The 17,525-nt window shown below is 49.5% G+C and overlaps 7 protein-coding genes across 7 annotated transcripts; 4 read left to right on the top strand and 3 right to left on the bottom strand.

The window, feature by feature from the left end:
• Window positions 1-1,328: 1,328 nt before the first annotated feature.
• On the top strand, window positions 1,329-2,942 carry CDV56_109457 (carotenoid oxygenase family protein; the record flags this gene model as incomplete). Its single annotated transcript, XM_026763076.1, has 1 exon — window positions 1,329-2,942. One exon carries the CDS (start codon window positions 1,329-1,331, stop codon window positions 2,940-2,942), a length of 1,614 nt encoding a protein of 537 aa, XP_026618385.1.
• A 1,708-nt stretch (window positions 2,943-4,650) lies between these two features.
• CDV56_109431 (uncharacterized protein) lies at window positions 4,651-6,697 on the top strand (the record flags this gene model as incomplete). The annotated part of the gene is made up of 5 exons (XM_026763050.1): window positions 4,651-4,818; window positions 4,875-5,168; window positions 5,236-5,557; window positions 5,620-6,170; window positions 6,245-6,697. 5 exons carry the CDS (start codon window positions 4,651-4,653, stop codon window positions 6,695-6,697), a joined length of 1,788 nt encoding a protein of 595 aa, XP_026618384.1.
• A 405-nt stretch (window positions 6,698-7,102) lies between these two features.
• Window positions 7,103-9,223, top strand: CDV56_109418 (Zn(II)2Cys6 transcription factor; the record flags this gene model as incomplete). Its single annotated transcript, XM_026763037.1, has 4 exons — window positions 7,103-7,197; window positions 7,252-8,047; window positions 8,118-8,354; window positions 8,417-9,223. 4 exons carry the CDS (start codon window positions 7,103-7,105, stop codon window positions 9,221-9,223), a joined length of 1,935 nt encoding a protein of 644 aa, XP_026618383.1.
• A 52-nt stretch (window positions 9,224-9,275) lies between these two features.
• Window positions 9,276-12,306, bottom strand: CDV56_109393 (uncharacterized protein; the record flags this gene model as incomplete). Its single annotated transcript, XM_026763012.1, has 7 exons — window positions 9,276-9,812; window positions 9,867-10,367; window positions 10,436-10,639; window positions 10,693-11,688; window positions 11,745-11,807; window positions 11,866-12,227; window positions 12,294-12,306. 7 exons carry the CDS (start codon window positions 12,304-12,306, stop codon window positions 9,276-9,278), a joined length of 2,676 nt encoding a protein of 891 aa, XP_026618382.1.
• A 755-nt stretch (window positions 12,307-13,061) lies between these two features.
• Window positions 13,062-14,206, top strand: CDV56_109381 (uncharacterized protein; the record flags this gene model as incomplete). The annotated part of the gene is made up of 3 exons (XM_026763000.1): window positions 13,062-13,468; window positions 13,541-14,080; window positions 14,140-14,206. The coding sequence occupies 3 exons, from the start codon at window positions 13,062-13,064 to the stop codon at window positions 14,204-14,206; spliced, it is 1,014 nt and encodes a 337-aa protein (XP_026618381.1).
• A 175-nt stretch (window positions 14,207-14,381) lies between these two features.
• On the bottom strand, window positions 14,382-16,177 carry CDV56_109370 (uncharacterized protein; the record flags this gene model as incomplete). The annotated part of the gene is made up of 5 exons (XM_026762989.1): window positions 14,382-14,525; window positions 14,580-14,640; window positions 14,695-14,776; window positions 14,837-16,100; window positions 16,157-16,177. The coding sequence occupies 5 exons, from the start codon at window positions 16,175-16,177 to the stop codon at window positions 14,382-14,384; spliced, it is 1,572 nt and encodes a 523-aa protein (XP_026618380.1).
• Window positions 16,178-16,874: 697 nt separating this feature from the next.
• On the bottom strand, window positions 16,875-17,387 carry CDV56_109359 (uncharacterized protein; the record flags this gene model as incomplete). Its single annotated transcript, XM_026762978.1, has 2 exons — window positions 16,875-17,148; window positions 17,200-17,387. The coding sequence occupies 2 exons, from the start codon at window positions 17,385-17,387 to the stop codon at window positions 16,875-16,877; spliced, it is 462 nt and encodes a 153-aa protein (XP_026618379.1).
• Between the last annotated feature and the right edge of the window lie 138 nt (window positions 17,388-17,525).

Raw genomic sequence — 17,525 nt, 5'->3', positions numbered from 1 at the left:
TTTTTCTGCGCGAGCCCCTCGGTGCAACCAAGAAACCGAGGTCAGTATAGCCTTGATTGTAAGACTCAAATACATCTGGAAGGCTGAAGAAGACATGCGTAGGACTTGATATGAAATAAGCTAGGTGTGCTCGTAAAGCGTCAAGAGTATATTTTAGAAAGCTATTTATAAACTTTATATAGACACAGCTTAGGAGAACACCGGTCTTGGTATTAAGTCTTTGATTTAATCTATTAAGCTCATTTCCTAAGTCATGTCCAGCGGATTTCTGTTACAGTGAAGAAGACAACACACCCATGACATTACATAGTGGCAGTCTTTGGACTGTAGTTCATAGCCTCATGCAAAATGCATGTGAAGCACGAGACAAGAAGCTTTCAAATTCTATCACGTTACTGTACAGGAAGGAGAAAACTTACTGTCTCTGCAGGCACTTATTAAGGAAGCCTTGCAGGTGCACTCAGCCATGGGAATGATAGGTACTGACCTGAGTGGTCCTTAAGGCAGGGCAAAGATTGCAAGAGCATGCTTTCCATAAGCCATAGTGGGAGTGAATTCTTCCTCTGGGTAAGTCTGACTAGCGCAATGTTGGGTGTATCTGGCTTCCTGACACAGTCATAGTTTATTGCAGGTGCTGGACCTTGTATTGGCAAGAACACCTGCTGTTTGAGATGTCTAAGATGTTGCGCTATTTACTGCAGATTACTCACAGTTACTGGGTTGTGAAACCAAGGATCAAGGTCACCATCAAGCATTGGGGACATTGTGGTGTGTAACGGGATTTTTGCTGTGGAAAGAGAGTTAATGCGGTTGATGCGATGATCAGCTTTGCCAAAGTCATGATGATCTTGTTTTGACATTCCACAAGTCATCCTAAAGATTATACCGATATGCTTTGTAACCTTGAAAATTTAAAGATACTATTAACCATGAATAATAGAGGTTGCTTCCTGTAGCAGCACTTAAAGCCCCCGTCTAGTCAGGCATAAGGGTGGAAGCATGTCGCATTATTCTTTCTGTAAAGGTGATATGGATTATAACACATGCATGATTAATTGTTGTTTAACAGCATAAAACCTTAATCTCTGCTTTTCAGATCTCTGCATGCACAGGGGCCTGGAGCATAAGGATTAGTGAAAGAGCCATTCCGCGGAACACTCAGCCTTAAGTAAGGCCATGCATTCCGCGGTCTACAAGAGTAGCCTGTAACTGGTAATGAGCAGACATGGTGCTCTTCTCTATATATCATAGACATTCAGTCTGTGCACAAGCAGCATCTCATTGAATCCTTTCAATCTCAAGCTGCATACACACTATTTTAGATAGCAATGGCAACACTAGGAAACGAAGTCGTGCAGACTGCACTGAAAATACCAGTTGAAAGCCAGTATGAGCGCCGCTTTGGGCTCAGTTCACCCTGGGAACATTACTACCACCCTTCCGACACTGCCCCTCAAGGTCGATTCGAATGTGAGCTGGACGATATGGTTGTTTTTGGTGATATCCCCCAAGAGATCAGCGGTACCTGGTATCGTATGCTTGTTGACCCTCACTTCTGCCCACAGCCGGGAACTCCCTTCGTTGATGGGGATGGGAATGTCAGCGCCTTCCGTATTCAAGACGGGAAAATCTCTATGAAGATCAAATATGTCCAGACTGAGCGATGGCTGCTAGAGCGTAAGGCGGGCCGTCGACTCTTTGGTCGTTACCGGAATCCTTACGATATTCACCCGTGCGTGCAGCTGGCAAATGACACGACGGCTAATACCAATATCATATACTGGGGCGGCAATATTCTTGCATTGGCAGAGAGGGGTTTACCTTATGCTCTGGATCCGGATACTCTCGAGACAAGGGGTGCAGACCCATATGGTGGTCAGGTAGCTGCAAAGACGTTTGCAGCGCACCCCAAAGTCGATCCCCGCAAGAATGAGCTGGTCACCTGGAGCTACTCTGCTAAGGGCCTCAGCACTCGAGACATTTGCACCTACTCGATTGATCCCCAAGGACGCATTCACAACGAACACTGGTTCCAGCAGGATAAGCCCGGCTGGCCACACGACGGGTGGATCACAGATAATTGGATCATCCTGTCCAACATGCCCTTCGCTGTCAACTCCGACGAGGTGATGAAAGCCGGGGGCGACTACTGGAGGTTCGTTCCTGATCAGCCCGCGGAATTCCTCGTCAGTCCGCGCCTGAGCAATGCCCCAAATCACCCAGCATGGAAACCAGGCGAGTTTCGCAAGTACACCGTCGACCATGGTCTGATCATCCACACCGGCAATGCATGGGAAGAGGAGGATGGCATCTTGAAGCTCGAAAGCCATTTCGTCAGCTTCAATGTCTTTTCATTTTTCAATGCGGCAGACTACGAGGGCCCCAAAAGCATGCCCACAGGCGATTGGAAACGCTGGACCATCGATCTCTCTAAGCCAGATGGAAGCGAACTCCCACCCCCTGAGACTTTGTTGAGCGGAATCTTCGACTTTCCCATTTTTGACGAGAGATTGACCGGCCGCAAGAGCAAGATCGTCTATCTTGGTCAAATGACAAGTCCAGGTACCCCCAGACCCGAATTCGATGCGGTGGTCAAGTTGAACACCGAGACGGGTGAGACATCTACCTTTGACACTGCGAAAGACGGTCGAGTGGCGGAACCGGCATACATCCCTCGCGGGCCTGACTGTGAAGAAGGCGATGGCTGGCTGATCTTCTATGCCGATCAAGAGTCATCACGCAAAGGAGAATTAATCATCCTCGATACCAATGATTTCTCAAAGCCTGTCGCCATTGCACAATTGCCTTTCGTGCTGCGCAATCAGGTCCATGGGAATTGGGTCCAAAATCCGCATCCTGAGCGGCCTTTGCCGCCGTTGACGGGCCCAATTAGAGATGTCACGCCTACTCCGCAGTATTCCCAACTGAATAAGCTTCTATAGCACCTGAGAATAAACATTTGCCTCTTTCTGCCCTGACCGGGCCCATTTTCACCTTGGTAAACATCTATATTCTTTGAGATTAACCTGGTCCTGGCCCCTCTGAATACAATTAGTTGCCACAGGAGCCAAAGAGAACCATCTGTGGGTTGTAGGAACTGTCTGCCGTACTCTTACCTGGATTGCAATGCTACTGTAGCTCTATGCTCCGTGAGGCTAAACAGGGCGTTTGGAACGGATGATGTTCCCCTGGCTCTGATACCTTCCAGTTTGACCACCTCCACAGAGCTTTACTGATGTTACGAGCTAGCCCATCTTTACAGGAGCATTGCGGCGACCCTCGTCGGAGCAAGATATAATACTCTAGACTCAGGCTCCGAGCTCAAATCGGAGGAGCAAGGGAGCGCTGCAAAGGCGCCTGAACAATGATAGGAGGAAAACTGAAAAGGTGAGATAAGATTATTGTTGGCCATTATATCCACTGTGCCCGTGCCAGCACCGCGATAACAACAGGTCAAGTAAGAACTAACCTAAGCTTAGCTGAAACAAAGGACCTCGATAGACTCTTAATGCTGCGAGAAGGACTGGCAAGTATATCCTTGAAATCCGGGAGGCAAGAGACCAACATTCGGCTTCTGGAAAATAGTGTCCTTGGGATACTTCATTTCAAGAAATTCCGCGGGTGGTTCCGTAGACGATCCCACAATATGGGGAAGTATAGGTATCTGAGAGGCATACCATACTTTATTTGGATTCCCTGGAGGAATAGTATCAGCTCTCATTAACGCATGGGTAACAACAGGCATCATACACACTCGCAATGACTGAACTACTGCTTGCAAAGGACGGGTTCTCTGGTCGTATCCTGATACCAACTCCCCTGATTATGGTTCGGCTTGCGTCGAGATATTATTGCAGCGGAACGCAAGGCTTGTTTAATTCTTTACCCTGCTTCTGCTGCAGATATATCAATTGCTATCCTATGCGCAAAACGGGAACATGCAACCTCCATCCAGGTCAAAGGAGAATGTCACAATCAAATGTGGCGATCACCATCAGTCGACCGCAAGTAGCATGGAGAATGGTGTGGTTATTGATATGGGGGCTATGAAGGCTGTCCGGGTGGACAAAGAGAACATGCAAGTAGGTGTCGGCGGTGGCTGCATCTGGGGAGAAGTGTATAGTGGCCTGGACAAGGTAGTTAAGCCTAGTAGGCGCCTCTACTAGGGTGTAGACATTCCTAATTATAATTAGCCCTCTATAGTATACTACCTGTCAGGCGCAGCGAAGCCTGTATGTAGTGAACTACAGGGTTATATCAATCTACGCAAACCTAAGTATAAAAGAATCAGTTGTATAGCTGCCCTTCCCCTTAGATGGGGGAGAGAGGTTTATACTGCGTGGGGTTTGTCGTAATGGGACACACCATATATTCAGCAGAATTGCCAGTCCTATAGGTTGTCTCGAGCCATGCCAGTCCTGAGCGTCGTCCTGAGCCAGCTTATGAAAGCAACCATATAATCATTGGGGTTTGGATTTACTCCCCCATCATGTTAGTAACCGACCATGTTGTTCGCGGAACAGGCCGCGGAACGGTACATACTTTGGTTATGGCAGGAAGACCATCTGGAGACGCATCCAATCGATTAAATAACTAGTAGCGTCCATTTCCTCGCCCCTACATGATTCTATTGTCAAACTTTACACAGCGATGCCTTACACAGCCTCTTTTGCTTTCTTCGAAGCCCTCTGGGATGCCGGCATCACCCACTGCTTCTGCAATTTAGGCTCTGATCATCCCAGCATCCTCGAAGCAATCGTCTGGGGTCAGAATGAGAGAAAAGACCGGTTTCCAAAGATAATCACGTGTCCTAGTGAGGTACGTCACTTTCCGTCCATATTCCTCTGTTTCCATGATAACCATTCTACCATCAGATGGTGGCCATGTCTATGGCGGACGGTTTCGCTCGAGTCACCGGTACCCCGCAGGCGGTTATTGTGCATGTCGATGTGGGAACTCAGGCATTGGGATGCGCGGTGCACAATGCCTCAGTAGGGAGAGTACCCATCCTAGTATTTGCTGGACTCTCGCCGTTCACCATCGAGGGTGAGTTAAAGGGATCTCGGACAGAATATATCCAGTGGCTTCAGGATGTGCATGCCCAGAGATCTATTGTCGAACAGTACTGCCGATTCTCTGGAGAAGTGAGAACAGGCAGAAACATCAAGGTGAGCGAGCAGAGACCCTGGAAATTATGTTAACTTGAGGAAGCTAATGAGAGGCTTATGCGCGCAGCAAATGGTCAATAGAGCCTTGAGCTTTGCTACAAGCGACCCGAAGGGGCCTGTATATCTTTGCGCCGCTCGGGAGGTCCTCGAGGCAGAATTAGAGCCATACAGTATTGATCAGCAATACTGGAGGCCCATAGAACCGGCAGCCTTGAATGATGCTGGAGTGAAAGCAATCTCAACCGCTCTAGTTCACGCAAAAGAGCCGCTGGTGGTCACTGGATATAGTGGAAAGGATACAAGGACGCCCTTGCAGCTTGTTCAATTAGCCAATTCTGTCAAAGGCCTTCGAGTATTTGACGCCGGTGGCAGTGAGATGTGTTTCCCTGGTAAGCGACAGGCAGCCTTGAGAGAAACAAGAGGCTAACCACGGACAATGTTTCGAATACAGCCAGTCATCCTGGCTGGCTAGGTTGTGGTTACGGCGGAGACAACAGCATCACAACCGCGGACGTGATCCTAGTCCTGGATTGTGACGTCCCGTGGATCCCAACCAGATGTAAACCGAAAGATGATGCCGTTATCTTTCATGTTGACGTTGATCCGCTAAAGCAGAACATGCCTCTCTTTTACATCAACGCGCAGCATCGCTACCGGGCCGATCCTCTGACAGCCCTGACGCAGCTCAACGGCTATATTGCCTCAAATCAAGAGATACAGAGCCTACTCTCATCAAGTAGGTTTACTGAGCGGTGGGCCAGTCTGCAGCTTTCCTACAAGCTACGTCTACAGCATATTGCCAGCGCTGCTGAGCCGAACCCGGGAGGTGATTTTGAGACCACCTTCCTAATCAAAGAAGTCCGAAAAGCCGTCCCTCAAGACACCGTCTTCGTTGTCGAGGCAATCACAAACACTCAGGTAGTGGCAGAACAAATACAGGCGGAATTACCTGGCTCATGGCTCAACAGCGGCGGAGGTGGGCTTGGTTGGAGCGGCGGCGCGGTGCGTAACTCCCACTCCGGCATATTCATGATTCCTTTGTTTTCACTTCAGTTTCACTGACCCCCTTCCATCAGGCCCTCGGCGTAAAACTAGCCTTAGACCACCTCGGTACGGGCAAGTTTGTCTGCCAGATTGTTGGCGATGGAACGTATCTGTTCTCGTTCCCGAGCTCGGTCTACTGGATTGCCAAACGGTATAACATACCAATTCTAACCATCGTGCTGAACAACAAAGGATGGAATGCTCCGCGTAACTCTCTCCTCTTGGTCCATCCAGATGGACCGGCTTCCAAGGTCCCGACCGAAGAGCTCAATATCAGCTTCGCGCCAACCCCCGACTACGCTGGTATCGCCCGGGCAGCTGGCCACGGGGATATTGGCGCATTCAGGGCAAGTACGGCAGATGAGCTCCCTCGAAAGCTGGCTGAAGCCGTTCAATATGTGCTGGGAGGATCTTCGGCTGTGTTTGACGCGCAGATCAATGGTTCAGAAGGGAAATATACGAATGTTGAAGCCGGGAAAAGATAGAGCGATGTATAGATATCAGCGTGCTATACAAACATCAATGCTGGGGATGTTGGAATAATCGGTAGTTCTTGTTCTTGTTCCAGTAATACCGACTAAACTTCTCTTGTCCATTAATCTCCATTGATCTCTCCCCGCTTTGAGCCAGTCCGTGAGCATCCCATTGGCTGGCGTCTTCCAGCCGGCCTCCTGACTCTCGAGTCCATTATGGAGTATGGAGTTTCTCGGTCTCAAGTCTCGGGGTTTGACGGCAAATCAGAAGCGGATTGCAGCCGAAACTCTGGGGCTTGTGCGGGGTAAACTGAGGGCATCAATGCGGAGGTCCTGCTTTCAGATTTGAAATATTTGGCTGTCCCCATTGTGGTTCGTTTGAACTGATTGATAAACTTGTCCAACTACACAGAAAGGATGCCTTCTGAAAAGCGAGCCTTAGACTCCGACCCAGAGCGTAGTCAACGTCGACCAGCACCGAGAAAGCGGGAAAGATACACCCGCATCGCTTGGTAGGTCGGCCACCATCAGGAGTCCTGTATACTAATACTGACCATTGACCGCAGCGTGACATGCAAAACACGGAAGGTCAAGTGCAGCGGCCAGCTCCCATGCAGTCGCTGTCTCGAACTTATGGCAGAATGCAAGTATCAGGAGTGTGTACCGCAGGGGGACATGGCAAGTGCTCAGCCCAGGGCCAAACCTGCTCCCACTGCAAAGGATCTCGGGCAGTTACTCCGGACAATGAAAGAATTGTGCGACGATATAGAATCCTCCGCCTTCCAAAGCGGTCGCTCTGGTGGTCCTGCATTTTCTCTCCGGCGAAGCCTCTGCAACGGGGTCAGAGGCGCCCCAGATGTGGATCAAGCGACGAGCCCTGGCTTCGTCCGCTTGTTAGATCAGGTCAGAGCCAACCTACAGCAGTCCGGATATTTGGAATCCGCAAGCAATCGAACACCCCGTCCGAAAACACGGTCAGACCCCGTTGACGCCAATGCGACCGCCACCTTACACGCTGCGAGGACAGTCCTGCAGCTCGGCCGAGACAAGGCATATGCGTACCTAAACAAGTATCTCGATCATGTCCATTCCGCTTACCCGTGTATTGATTCAGGCATAGCCACTGAGAGACTGGACCTTCTCTTCAAGGCGTCCGAGAACAGAGCCCAGTCGCAAGAGCTGAAGTTCGATCTGATCGACATCGAGATCATGAAAGTGGTGATTGCGATTGCAATGGTCATAGAAGGCGATAACGACCATCCCCTCTGTCGAGATTTATCATCACATATTGTGTGGAATGTTCAGTCCAATACGAGTAATGAGCAAGCACAGATAGAGGACATTATCATGGCCACCTTGCTAGTAAGGGCTTTCCTTATCCTGTTTTGATGACCTCAGTGAGTGTCCCATGGCTTACCAACAATCGCCACAGACATTACACGCTATCCTCCAGAATGAGGGACTCAAGGCATGGCGGATGATCGGGATTGCGGCAAGGGCGTGTCTGGAGCTCGGACTACACAAGTATAAGCCAAATGACGGTAAGGGCACTGGGTTCGGTAAGGTGTTATTTGCATGCGTGTATGATTTGGATAAGAGATGTAGCTTTTTCGCCGATCTACCTTGGACTCTGCAGGATAAGGACATTGACGCTGGCATTCTAAGCCCGGTACGATCGACCACTCTCAGCCTCGACCAACTGTTTCTCGGCTGCTTGCTAACTTCTTCAAGGATGATAATTATCCATTTCTATCCGCGATGCTTGGTCTCGACGGCATGCACACTGAGATCATCAAATTCAGCGCGCTTGTGCCACCGGGCGGCAACAGGGAGGTGGATGAACAAAGCGAAATGTTCGACTACCGGGTCCAAAAGCTCGTAGACAACATTACTTTGCAAGGACTCTTCCCTCCATTTGCAAATATTATTCCACCGCCAGCAGTGCGGCACGTCATGGAGTCCTTCATCCGAGCACGCGCCTACCAGATCAGGATGCTGGCATATATGCCATATGTCACCACGCCAGACACTTCTTGCCATAAATACTTACCACGGCAACAGCTCATCTCTCTCATATTAAGCTGCGTAGATCTCTGCCTGCGTATATCGGAATGCGCAAGCCGACTTTGGCAACCTATTATTGACAGACTGTTGCTTAATGCTGTATCCTGCATGCTACTCACCGTCTCTCAGGATTCAGCTAAGTACGGACAGATCTGTCATTCAGCATTCCATGCAGCAATTGAATATCTGGGTCAATCATTCCACAAGGTTCCTCCTGCCAACCAGTGGTCCATTGAGGACCTGCGAAAGCTCGGAGAGAAAATCCTGAAGCCACCCCTTGGAGAGGAGGACCTGCCGCTGACCGATCAGATACCGGCTGGCAATAGCTCAATGTCCTCTACAGACAATAGTTTGCATTTGTCTGCGCAGGACCTAGCGCAAGTCTGCGAAAGCACAGATCACGATGCATTATTGAGTCTTTTGGGGTCTACCTTCGCGTGGGGAAGTACGTTTGAGGAATGCGAACTTGTATAATACCATTTTGTTTCCCACTACTCGATTTATTCAAAGCTCTCTCTAATTGACTTCAGTCATACACATGAGCGCGTAGAAACTGCAAAGCCTTCTCGACAACCCCAGCAATTGAATCACCTGGCTGGACCCTAGCGTCGAGTCCATGCCCTCCACCTTCAATAAGCACCAATTCCGTCTCTACTCCTCGGGATTTGAGATCGCGATAAGCAGTTTCCGAGAATCTAGCAGGCACCAAGGTATCCGCTGTCCCATGGATAAAGTAGGTAGGAGGGAAGCTTTTAATCCTAGCGAATAAAGATGCTGGGTCGATACGCGCATAGTCTCCATCTGCGACTACAGCTTTCAAATGCGTGCCTGACTTGATGGCATTGAACATCCAGGCCACCCGATAGTTCGTGAAGTCGGGCCCATTGGGACCCATCGGAGGCGGGCCACTGGTTGGGGGCGGTATATCTTTATGAATAGTCTCAAGGAACTCTTCATCAAATGGTGGCGACTTGGTTGTCGAGGGGGTGTGATAGGATGGGTCCTCGAAATATTTCATCCCGAACAGGTCGAGGATGGCTCGTGGTGGATTGGGCAGGGACGCCTTGTTTTTGAGGGTTAGAATCCAACCATTGGGAAGTTGCAAAGATAAACATACTGTAGGAAGAGCTAAAGTGGCACCGCATGAGTGTCCAAAGACCCCAATCCTTGAACCATCTGCGGCGACTCCCTCCTCTTTTAGCAGGCCTGGTAGTTCCAGTCGGACCCATTCGTAGGCATCAAGACAGTCTTTCACGGGGCCATTGTAGACGCTGATGGTGGGACAGAGACGATAGTTGGCAGAAACAACGATAAAGCCTAGTTCGATGAGTCGATCTTTATAGAACTGTGGAAGCAGCTCTTTTGATCCGACAGTGAAGTTCCCTCCATGGAAGTAGAGTGCTATGGGGAGCTTTGAAGGAGGCTTCGCGGCAGGAAAGAATACATCAGCCTCGATTGAGACCTCGCCATCCCGTTTGAAGACGTACTGCTTCTGCTCCATTGCGTAGGGGACCGAGATCAAGATGAAGTCGGCAAATGCACCGCTGTCGGAACGGAAGGAGGATTTATAGACTGGAGACCAGAGAGTGTCCTCGGAATTCCCCGCGGAATGGGTGTACTAGGTTTCATTTGCATTTATTGAAGCAGTACTACTAGCGATTACTGCGTGCCAGCTTATGCAGATACAGCATCCTGGTTCTGTGAAACCCCCCGTGCCTTGATCCGAATAAAGCAATTATCAATTTCTGCAAACCACCAAGATCGGATATCCCATTCCGCCTTTGCGTTGACCAGTTCAACATCGTATCGAGAAAGAAGCTGCGCAACAAACTTGTAGACCTCAAATGTCGCCAGGTTCCGACCAACGCACGTACGGGAGCCGTAACCAAACTATTCCTATCAGCCTTCATGTACCAGTAGAAAGAAGCAAGGGGGGAACCTACTGTGGCTAGCTGTTTATCCATTTCCTTGATCTTCTCCAGTGAGTTTCCCTCCCCTTCAATCCACCTCTCTGGCCGCCACTCATCAGCATCATCACCAAAGATCGCCCAGCATCGATTCTGCGCCAGCGGGCTCATTGACACAGTAGCGGAAGGGCTGATATAATATCCCTCAATGTTCAACCCCTCCGCTGGCGCCAACCTAGGAAGCTGATAGACAATACTGGGGTGGATCCGCGAGCCTTCTTTCACGCATGCAGTCAGGAAAGGGAGGTCTTTTACATTGCTGTAGGTCAAGACTTTCCCGCTCCCTGGAGAGATATCACAAGCCTCACACGCAGCATCTATCTCCCTCTGCAGGCGTTTATAGCGCACCGGGTCCTTAAGAATAGGACCAAGCACAGCTTTGATGGCAGCTGATGTGGTATCCGCCCCAGCAGCAAGCAGATTGCCCACCTCGGCCAAGATCTCCCCGAGTGCAGCCGGTTGGCCCTGGGGCCCCTTCATGTTGAGAAAATGATCCAGCATATCGTGTTGACCTCCTGACTTGTCCTCCATGCGGCGCAGGATTTTATCAATAGAAAATCTTTGGAACGCCCGAGCATAGTCCGCAATGCGAAGCCCAAGTCGCGGCGCAATCACAGCTGTTACTGGGTTCGCAATCCATCCACTCTGCCATGGGATGTTGCCTAGGTTTGCAATCCAGTAAAAGGCACCATGGATGCATGAGATGAATTCGTGCTTATCGTGCCCATTCTGGATGAAACCCATGGGTTCACTCAGACATAATGTCCCCACAACATCGTAGGTGAAATATGATGCCCAGATGCTGAGATTGAGAGGCTGGTTGAACTTGGCGAACTCGTCAAATTTTGCCCAGAGTGAATCAAGAACGATCTGGACCTTTGGTTCCATTGATACCACCGCTGACATGCTGTAGGTGGCCGAGACCCTCTTCCGCAGGAAACGGTGTTGCTCTGTATCTGTTGTCCCGAAAAACTATCATAAATCTATGGATAAGTACCTGTGGTAGTGAATAATAAACTCATACATACCGAAGGTGCTGTGCTCGCGGATTTTGCCCCTCCTAGAGCAGCCCAGGTGTCATACCAACTTGTCTGTAAGACTCGTTAAGATTCTTGTCCGCATCTCCATAAGGATTGGTTAAAGTCATACCTTAGCTGTGCCCCCCGTATAGCTATAAACTGTCGTGATGAGATTTGGGCTGACAATGCTGACTTCATTTGGTGCAATCCTCACAACGGGGCCGTATTTCCTATGGAGCTGAAGTATATCACGATGCCATTTGCCTTTGAAGTAACGACTGCTTCTCCAGAGCTCCGTGAACCTCGCCAGACCGGGTCCCGGAATTTTACGCAAAGGGTGCAAATAAGCTCGGTAGAGTGCATGAAGAAATAAGAATAGTAACACAATAGCCGTAAGAGGTCTGATTAGCGAGGCGTCCGCCTCAGCTGCGGCAGAGTCCAAGATAGCTTTGATTTCCGCCATGGTCGGTGTGGCAGCTTTCTTGTTGTCGTCTGGAGATGGCACAAAATTTAGCTAAATATGAATCTCCTTTACGCCGTCCATGTACGTGTACCCACTACGAGCCCCCATAGTTGTGGTCGTTGCGACGATCATCGCCACGTCCCCTGTATTAGCTCGTTCCGCGGCGAACTCCGCGGAATCACCAAGTGGAACCAGCAGAATGAAGTAATACCTATGTCTTGAGAACGTCCGTTGGCTCCGAAAGCATAGACCAAAAGTATTTGGACGATCTGCCTCTAGGGCTCATGTATCCTAATCTGAGTTAGAAGAATGAATTAAGTCCAAAGGATGCCCACAACCCCTTTAGCCTATCACTCACTTTCCTTGTGTCCTGATTGTGGCTCTCCTTGTTCCCAATAGCGATATCAAATACCATATACTGAGGATATCGAATACTATGTAGTATGGATATTGAATACCATATAGTAGGATATCGAATCCTTATATAGCAGGGATATTGAATACTCATGTAGTTAGAATTTATAAATTTATCTAATCTATCTATAGAAAGAAAGGAGGGGAACCCCACCATAGGTACTGCATGTTTAAAATATACTAGTAGAACAGACCTTAAACTTCGAACAGAGCTGGAGGACAATTTATATATATGATGATGATATGATCAGGCCCCCCAAGTGGACTGGCATGTCGATCGAGGAGAGTCGGGAACCCGAACGGGTAAAGCTCGTCATGGACTACAATTTGCAGTCAGCATTCAAAAATCAAGACTTGCTTTGAACTTAACAAGGCTTTTTCTCCCCTCATCTTCTCTCAAAGCCTCTTCAACCTCCAAATGTCTCTCCCCCTACGAACACTGGGCCGAGATGGCCCCCCCCGTCTCCGCCATCGGTCTTGGTTTTGGGAGCATTAGCGGATTCTACGGACCAGCTGGGACCCTCGACGAGAGACTGGCCCTCTTGGAGCACGCACATGCCACCGGACTGCGCTTTTGGGATATGGCCGACATTTATGGTGACAGCGAGGACGTCGTGGGGGAATGGATCAAACGATCTGGCAAGCGCAAAGACGTCTTCCTGGCCACTAAGTTTGGGCTCCAGCGACAGCCTAATGGAAGGCACACTTTCCGGTCCGATCCCGAGCATGTCAAGGCTGCCTGTGGACAAAGCCTTCAGAGACTCGGGGTCGACACCATTGACCTTTACTACTGTCATAGGGTGGACGGAGTCACGCCTATTGAAAAGACCGTTGAAGCTATGGTGGAGCTGAAGAAGTAGGTCATACCAGCCTTGACCTTCCCGCAATATACCAGCAAGCGAGCTTTAACCTTTCAAACGATATTTAGCCAAGGGAAAATCCGCTATCTCGGTCTATCGGACGTCTCCGCAGCCACGTTACGTCGCGCGCATGCCGTCCACCCTATTACCGCCTTGCAGGTGGAATATAGCCTGTTTACATTAGACATCGAATCACCAGCGTCGGAGATCCTAAAGACCTGCCGCGAACTAGGAGTGGCTATCGTGGCTTTTAGCCCAATTGGACGTGGTGTACTGACTGGTCAATTCCAATCTCGCGCAGATATCCCAGAGGGGGACCTGCGCCGCATGTACCCCAAGTACGCGGAGGAAAACTTCCCGGAGATCTTGAAACTGGTGCTGGCATTGAAAGATGTGGCCAATGCTCATGGGAGCATCCCAGCACAGGTCGCTCTTGCGTGGCTGCTGGCGAAAGGACCAGATATCATCCCCATTCCGGGTACGAAATCGGCCGCCAGAATGGACGAAAATGCGGCGTCTGCACTGCTGCAGTTGAGCGACCAAGAAGTGCAAGAGATTACGGCTCTGGCGGAGAAACTGGAGATCGAAGGTACTCCGTACCCTGCCGCGTAAGTAATTGTTCTTTTCTTCCTATTTTTGGCTCCATAGAGTGCTGACCGGTCCATAGGGTGATGGCTACTCTCTGCTCAGATACGCCGCCGCTGGAAGAGCGCGACAAATCCTCCAACAAGTAGTCGGAGCAATTTACCTTCAAGAGTGCGGATTGGGTTGATATCTTCTCTTTTACAATAAAACACAAGTCGTATTCCACTCAAATCCAACAGGTCACCCATAAATTCACCAGAACTAGGCCTTCTGTAAAGTACATCATATACAAGCTCGCAGTCTCAGGAAATACTAAGCAGGAGTTTACCTTCCAAAAGACAACGAAGCTGAACCTTGAAATGGCAACACATCCGGCTGGCAGGTTGTGTTCGCTGCAGGAAGCTGGCCATTGAGGTACATCTGAACGTTCTTCAGATAGCACGATGAGAAGCTCGCAATGGCAGTATGCTGGTCAACGGCTCATTAGCGTTCTGGCCCTGCATGAAAAGTGTATTCACTTACGCCAACTGATGCCTGTGTCAAAACGACAGATCCAGGGAAGACCGACGACATTTTGTATGCACTGTAACGTCATCAGCTTCGGCTGCTGAACACGATCCAATAGCCAGATACTTACCCTTTCTTTGGAGTGACGGGATCAGTCTCGGCTGTGACAAATAGGATGGGGAACGAGGTCTTTCGAGTTTCCAAAATGGAGCCTAGTTTAGGTTAGAACTGACTCTAAAGTCCAAATCTCTTGATCGAGAAGGGTCCCGTACCTGGAAGCTGTCCGGATTTTGGCGGCTTCGCATCAAAAGATCTGCATAGAATTCCGTTCGCGTTGTTGGGCCATACCTCGCCAAAGAAACGACTTTGCAAAGTTAATGTGTCGACATAGTTTCGATAATCAGTCAGATTCTCGAACTTATGCCCAGAATAACCATCCACGCATTTGATCAGCGTGTTCACATCAGTCGTCCCGTTCTTTCCACTGCCGTTATTGCACGGGTTTGCGGGCAAGAAGCCATCTGTTACTGCGGCGACGTATGCCGAAGTGTTGCCTCGTTCCAAACCTGAAAGAACATCGGCTAGTACTGGGAAATTCAATAGCGGAGTATACATTGCACTGAGAATGTACTCTTTCAAATCGGAATAAGTTGCCATCAAAGGGATATCGCAAGCGTTCGAGCTTGGAATCGGCACTGGATGGTATTTCAGGTTGGCCAGGAGCCCGTTCAAGCGGCTGGTGATGTTGTGAACAGATGGGCCCCAGAACGAACAATTTGTAGCCCCACCCTGGAAGCAGTATTTGCTGAATGAGTCGAGGGCTTCATCCGAGTCGTAGAGATTGGCTCTCCAGCCAAGATTATAGTAGTCCGATGCATCAACCACACCATCGAGAACCATCTTGCCCACGTGGTCAGGGTAGAGAGACGCGAATGTGGTACCCAACACGGTCCCGTAGCTCACGGCAAAGTAAGAGATCTTGGACTCGTTCAGCGGCTTTCCAGCTAACTTCTGCTCGGCGTTGATGTAGGTGAATAGGTCATGAGCCACGGCAGGCGTGCTGATGAACGAGGCATTCCCATTGGGTCCTCCAGCATTTTCAGTACACGCTTTGCCAAAAATTTCCGCGGCGTAGTACTGTGTGTCCAGGGCAGTCGATGAAGCGTGAGAGACGTCGGGGTAGAAAAGTTTCTCGAACTGGGCGCGTTTCTCCGGGTGATTCGGCCAGCAGTCCACCACAGGACCACTTTGCCCGACTCCTCGGGGGTCGAAGCCGACAATGTTATGCTGCGATCCCAGAGCCTCGGCCAGACTTGATCCTCCCTGGAGTACGAGCTCGACTCCAGGCCCTCCAGGGCCACCTTGGTTAATTAGCAGATTCTGCGTGTTTTGTGTCACGTTTGCAGCAGCAAGTTTAATGAAGGCAATCGCTGTAGTTCCCCGTGTTGGCTCCCCGTAATCCAAGGGAACCTGGAGCCGTGCGCATGTGAAGTTGTCGAAGCAAGGAGTCCACTTGAGATCCGGAGATGGTTCAATCTAATTCTGCATCAGTTGAACAATTCCAATGGCGCATACAATGGCAGATTGCTCACAGATGCCCAGTCATTTACCATAGAGCGTGTTGTATGTGAAGGTAGTGCATAAGATAAACAGACAAGAGCAAAAGAAGGAAGCAAATTCGCATAAAGACGAAACCTTGAAGACTTCATCATGAAGGATAACGAGTCAAGCGCTTTCGATGAAAGACTTTTGACATGGGCTTCAAGGCTGGGCGCGAGGATGGTATTTATGCTCTGCTCTCCGTCAATTTACTCCCAGGTGGACTATGTGCTCAGGCTCTGATGCCTAGTTCATAACACTCATCGTCACGTCATTAATGATTCTGGCTGTGTTTTTCTATAAATATTTCACACGGTTAGTGGCCTTTGATTGGGTCTTCTTGCGAAGATCGGCTCAATGGCACGCCTAATCCTAGGTAATTGGCCTCTAATTCCTACAGAAAGGTTAAGATGAACACAGAGTCTCTGAACTCCAGGGCTGAGGGCCTATAGTAAAAAGAAAAGCAAATAATACAAGTGAGTCTTCTAGTTTGAAACCGCCCCTTGCAGTCTAATTGCATAGAGACTATGGTACAAGCTCTCATGAACTCCAGGGATTTGTGAATGCAAAGCAAACACACATTGTATATGATAACTTCTATGGTGCAACTCATACTACACAGACAGAATGAAAACTCTATGCAAATGCCCTTTTCATGCCTCCAATTCCAGACACAATCTTATCCTGACTTCTATCACAAGCCAGTGAAGCTTAGGAATCGAAAGGGGTCAAGGTGATGTCGCCATCGTAGGTACACTTCTCAACCGTCCCCTCAACAGTGTCCTTGGTCGAGGTGCAGGACCACTTGGTGCCCGGGGCACTGCCGTTCCCATTGTCGTTGAGAGTGACTGAGACTGTCTCCGTGCCCTTGACTCGCTGCACCTCCAAGGTAAAGACCGCAATGTCGTTCACACCACCCGGGAAATTAACATAGTAGGAACCGTCGCTGGTGCGAGCGCCGGCAATGGGGCTTCCGGGACGATGCCTGGCCATGTTTGTTAGATTACTTCTGAATAAAGAAGGGACGTAAATATACCAGATCACGTTAGCGCCGGTGGAGTCGTCGTAGTTGGGGTCTTTCAGGGAGAAGGTGATATATCCCTGCTGGTCGGTCTGAGAGGCTGTGAGGCCGCTGATAGTAATGGCTTGCTCAGTCCGCTTGGCAGGGGCAGCTATAGCAGAGCCGGCAGCCAGGAGAAGAGAGCAGATGGTAGTGGCCTTCATTGTATATGATAATGGAAGGGTCAGATAAAGAGCAGTAGGAAAGATTGGTTGATAGACAGTTGAGCTGGATTGTTCGATAATGATGGTACTCAACTCTGAGGATTAAACAGCTCTTATACTTCTTCTTGATCTATTCTT

Source organism: Aspergillus thermomutatus (assembly GCF_002237265.1).
Source record: "Aspergillus thermomutatus strain HMR AF 39 chromosome Unknown NODE_9, whole genome shotgun sequence".
Lineage (NCBI taxonomy): Eukaryota > Fungi > Ascomycota > Eurotiomycetes > Eurotiales > Aspergillaceae > Aspergillus > Aspergillus thermomutatus.
Note: the sequence above shows the minus strand (reverse complement) of the source record. Positions and strands in the feature narration are given on the sequence as shown.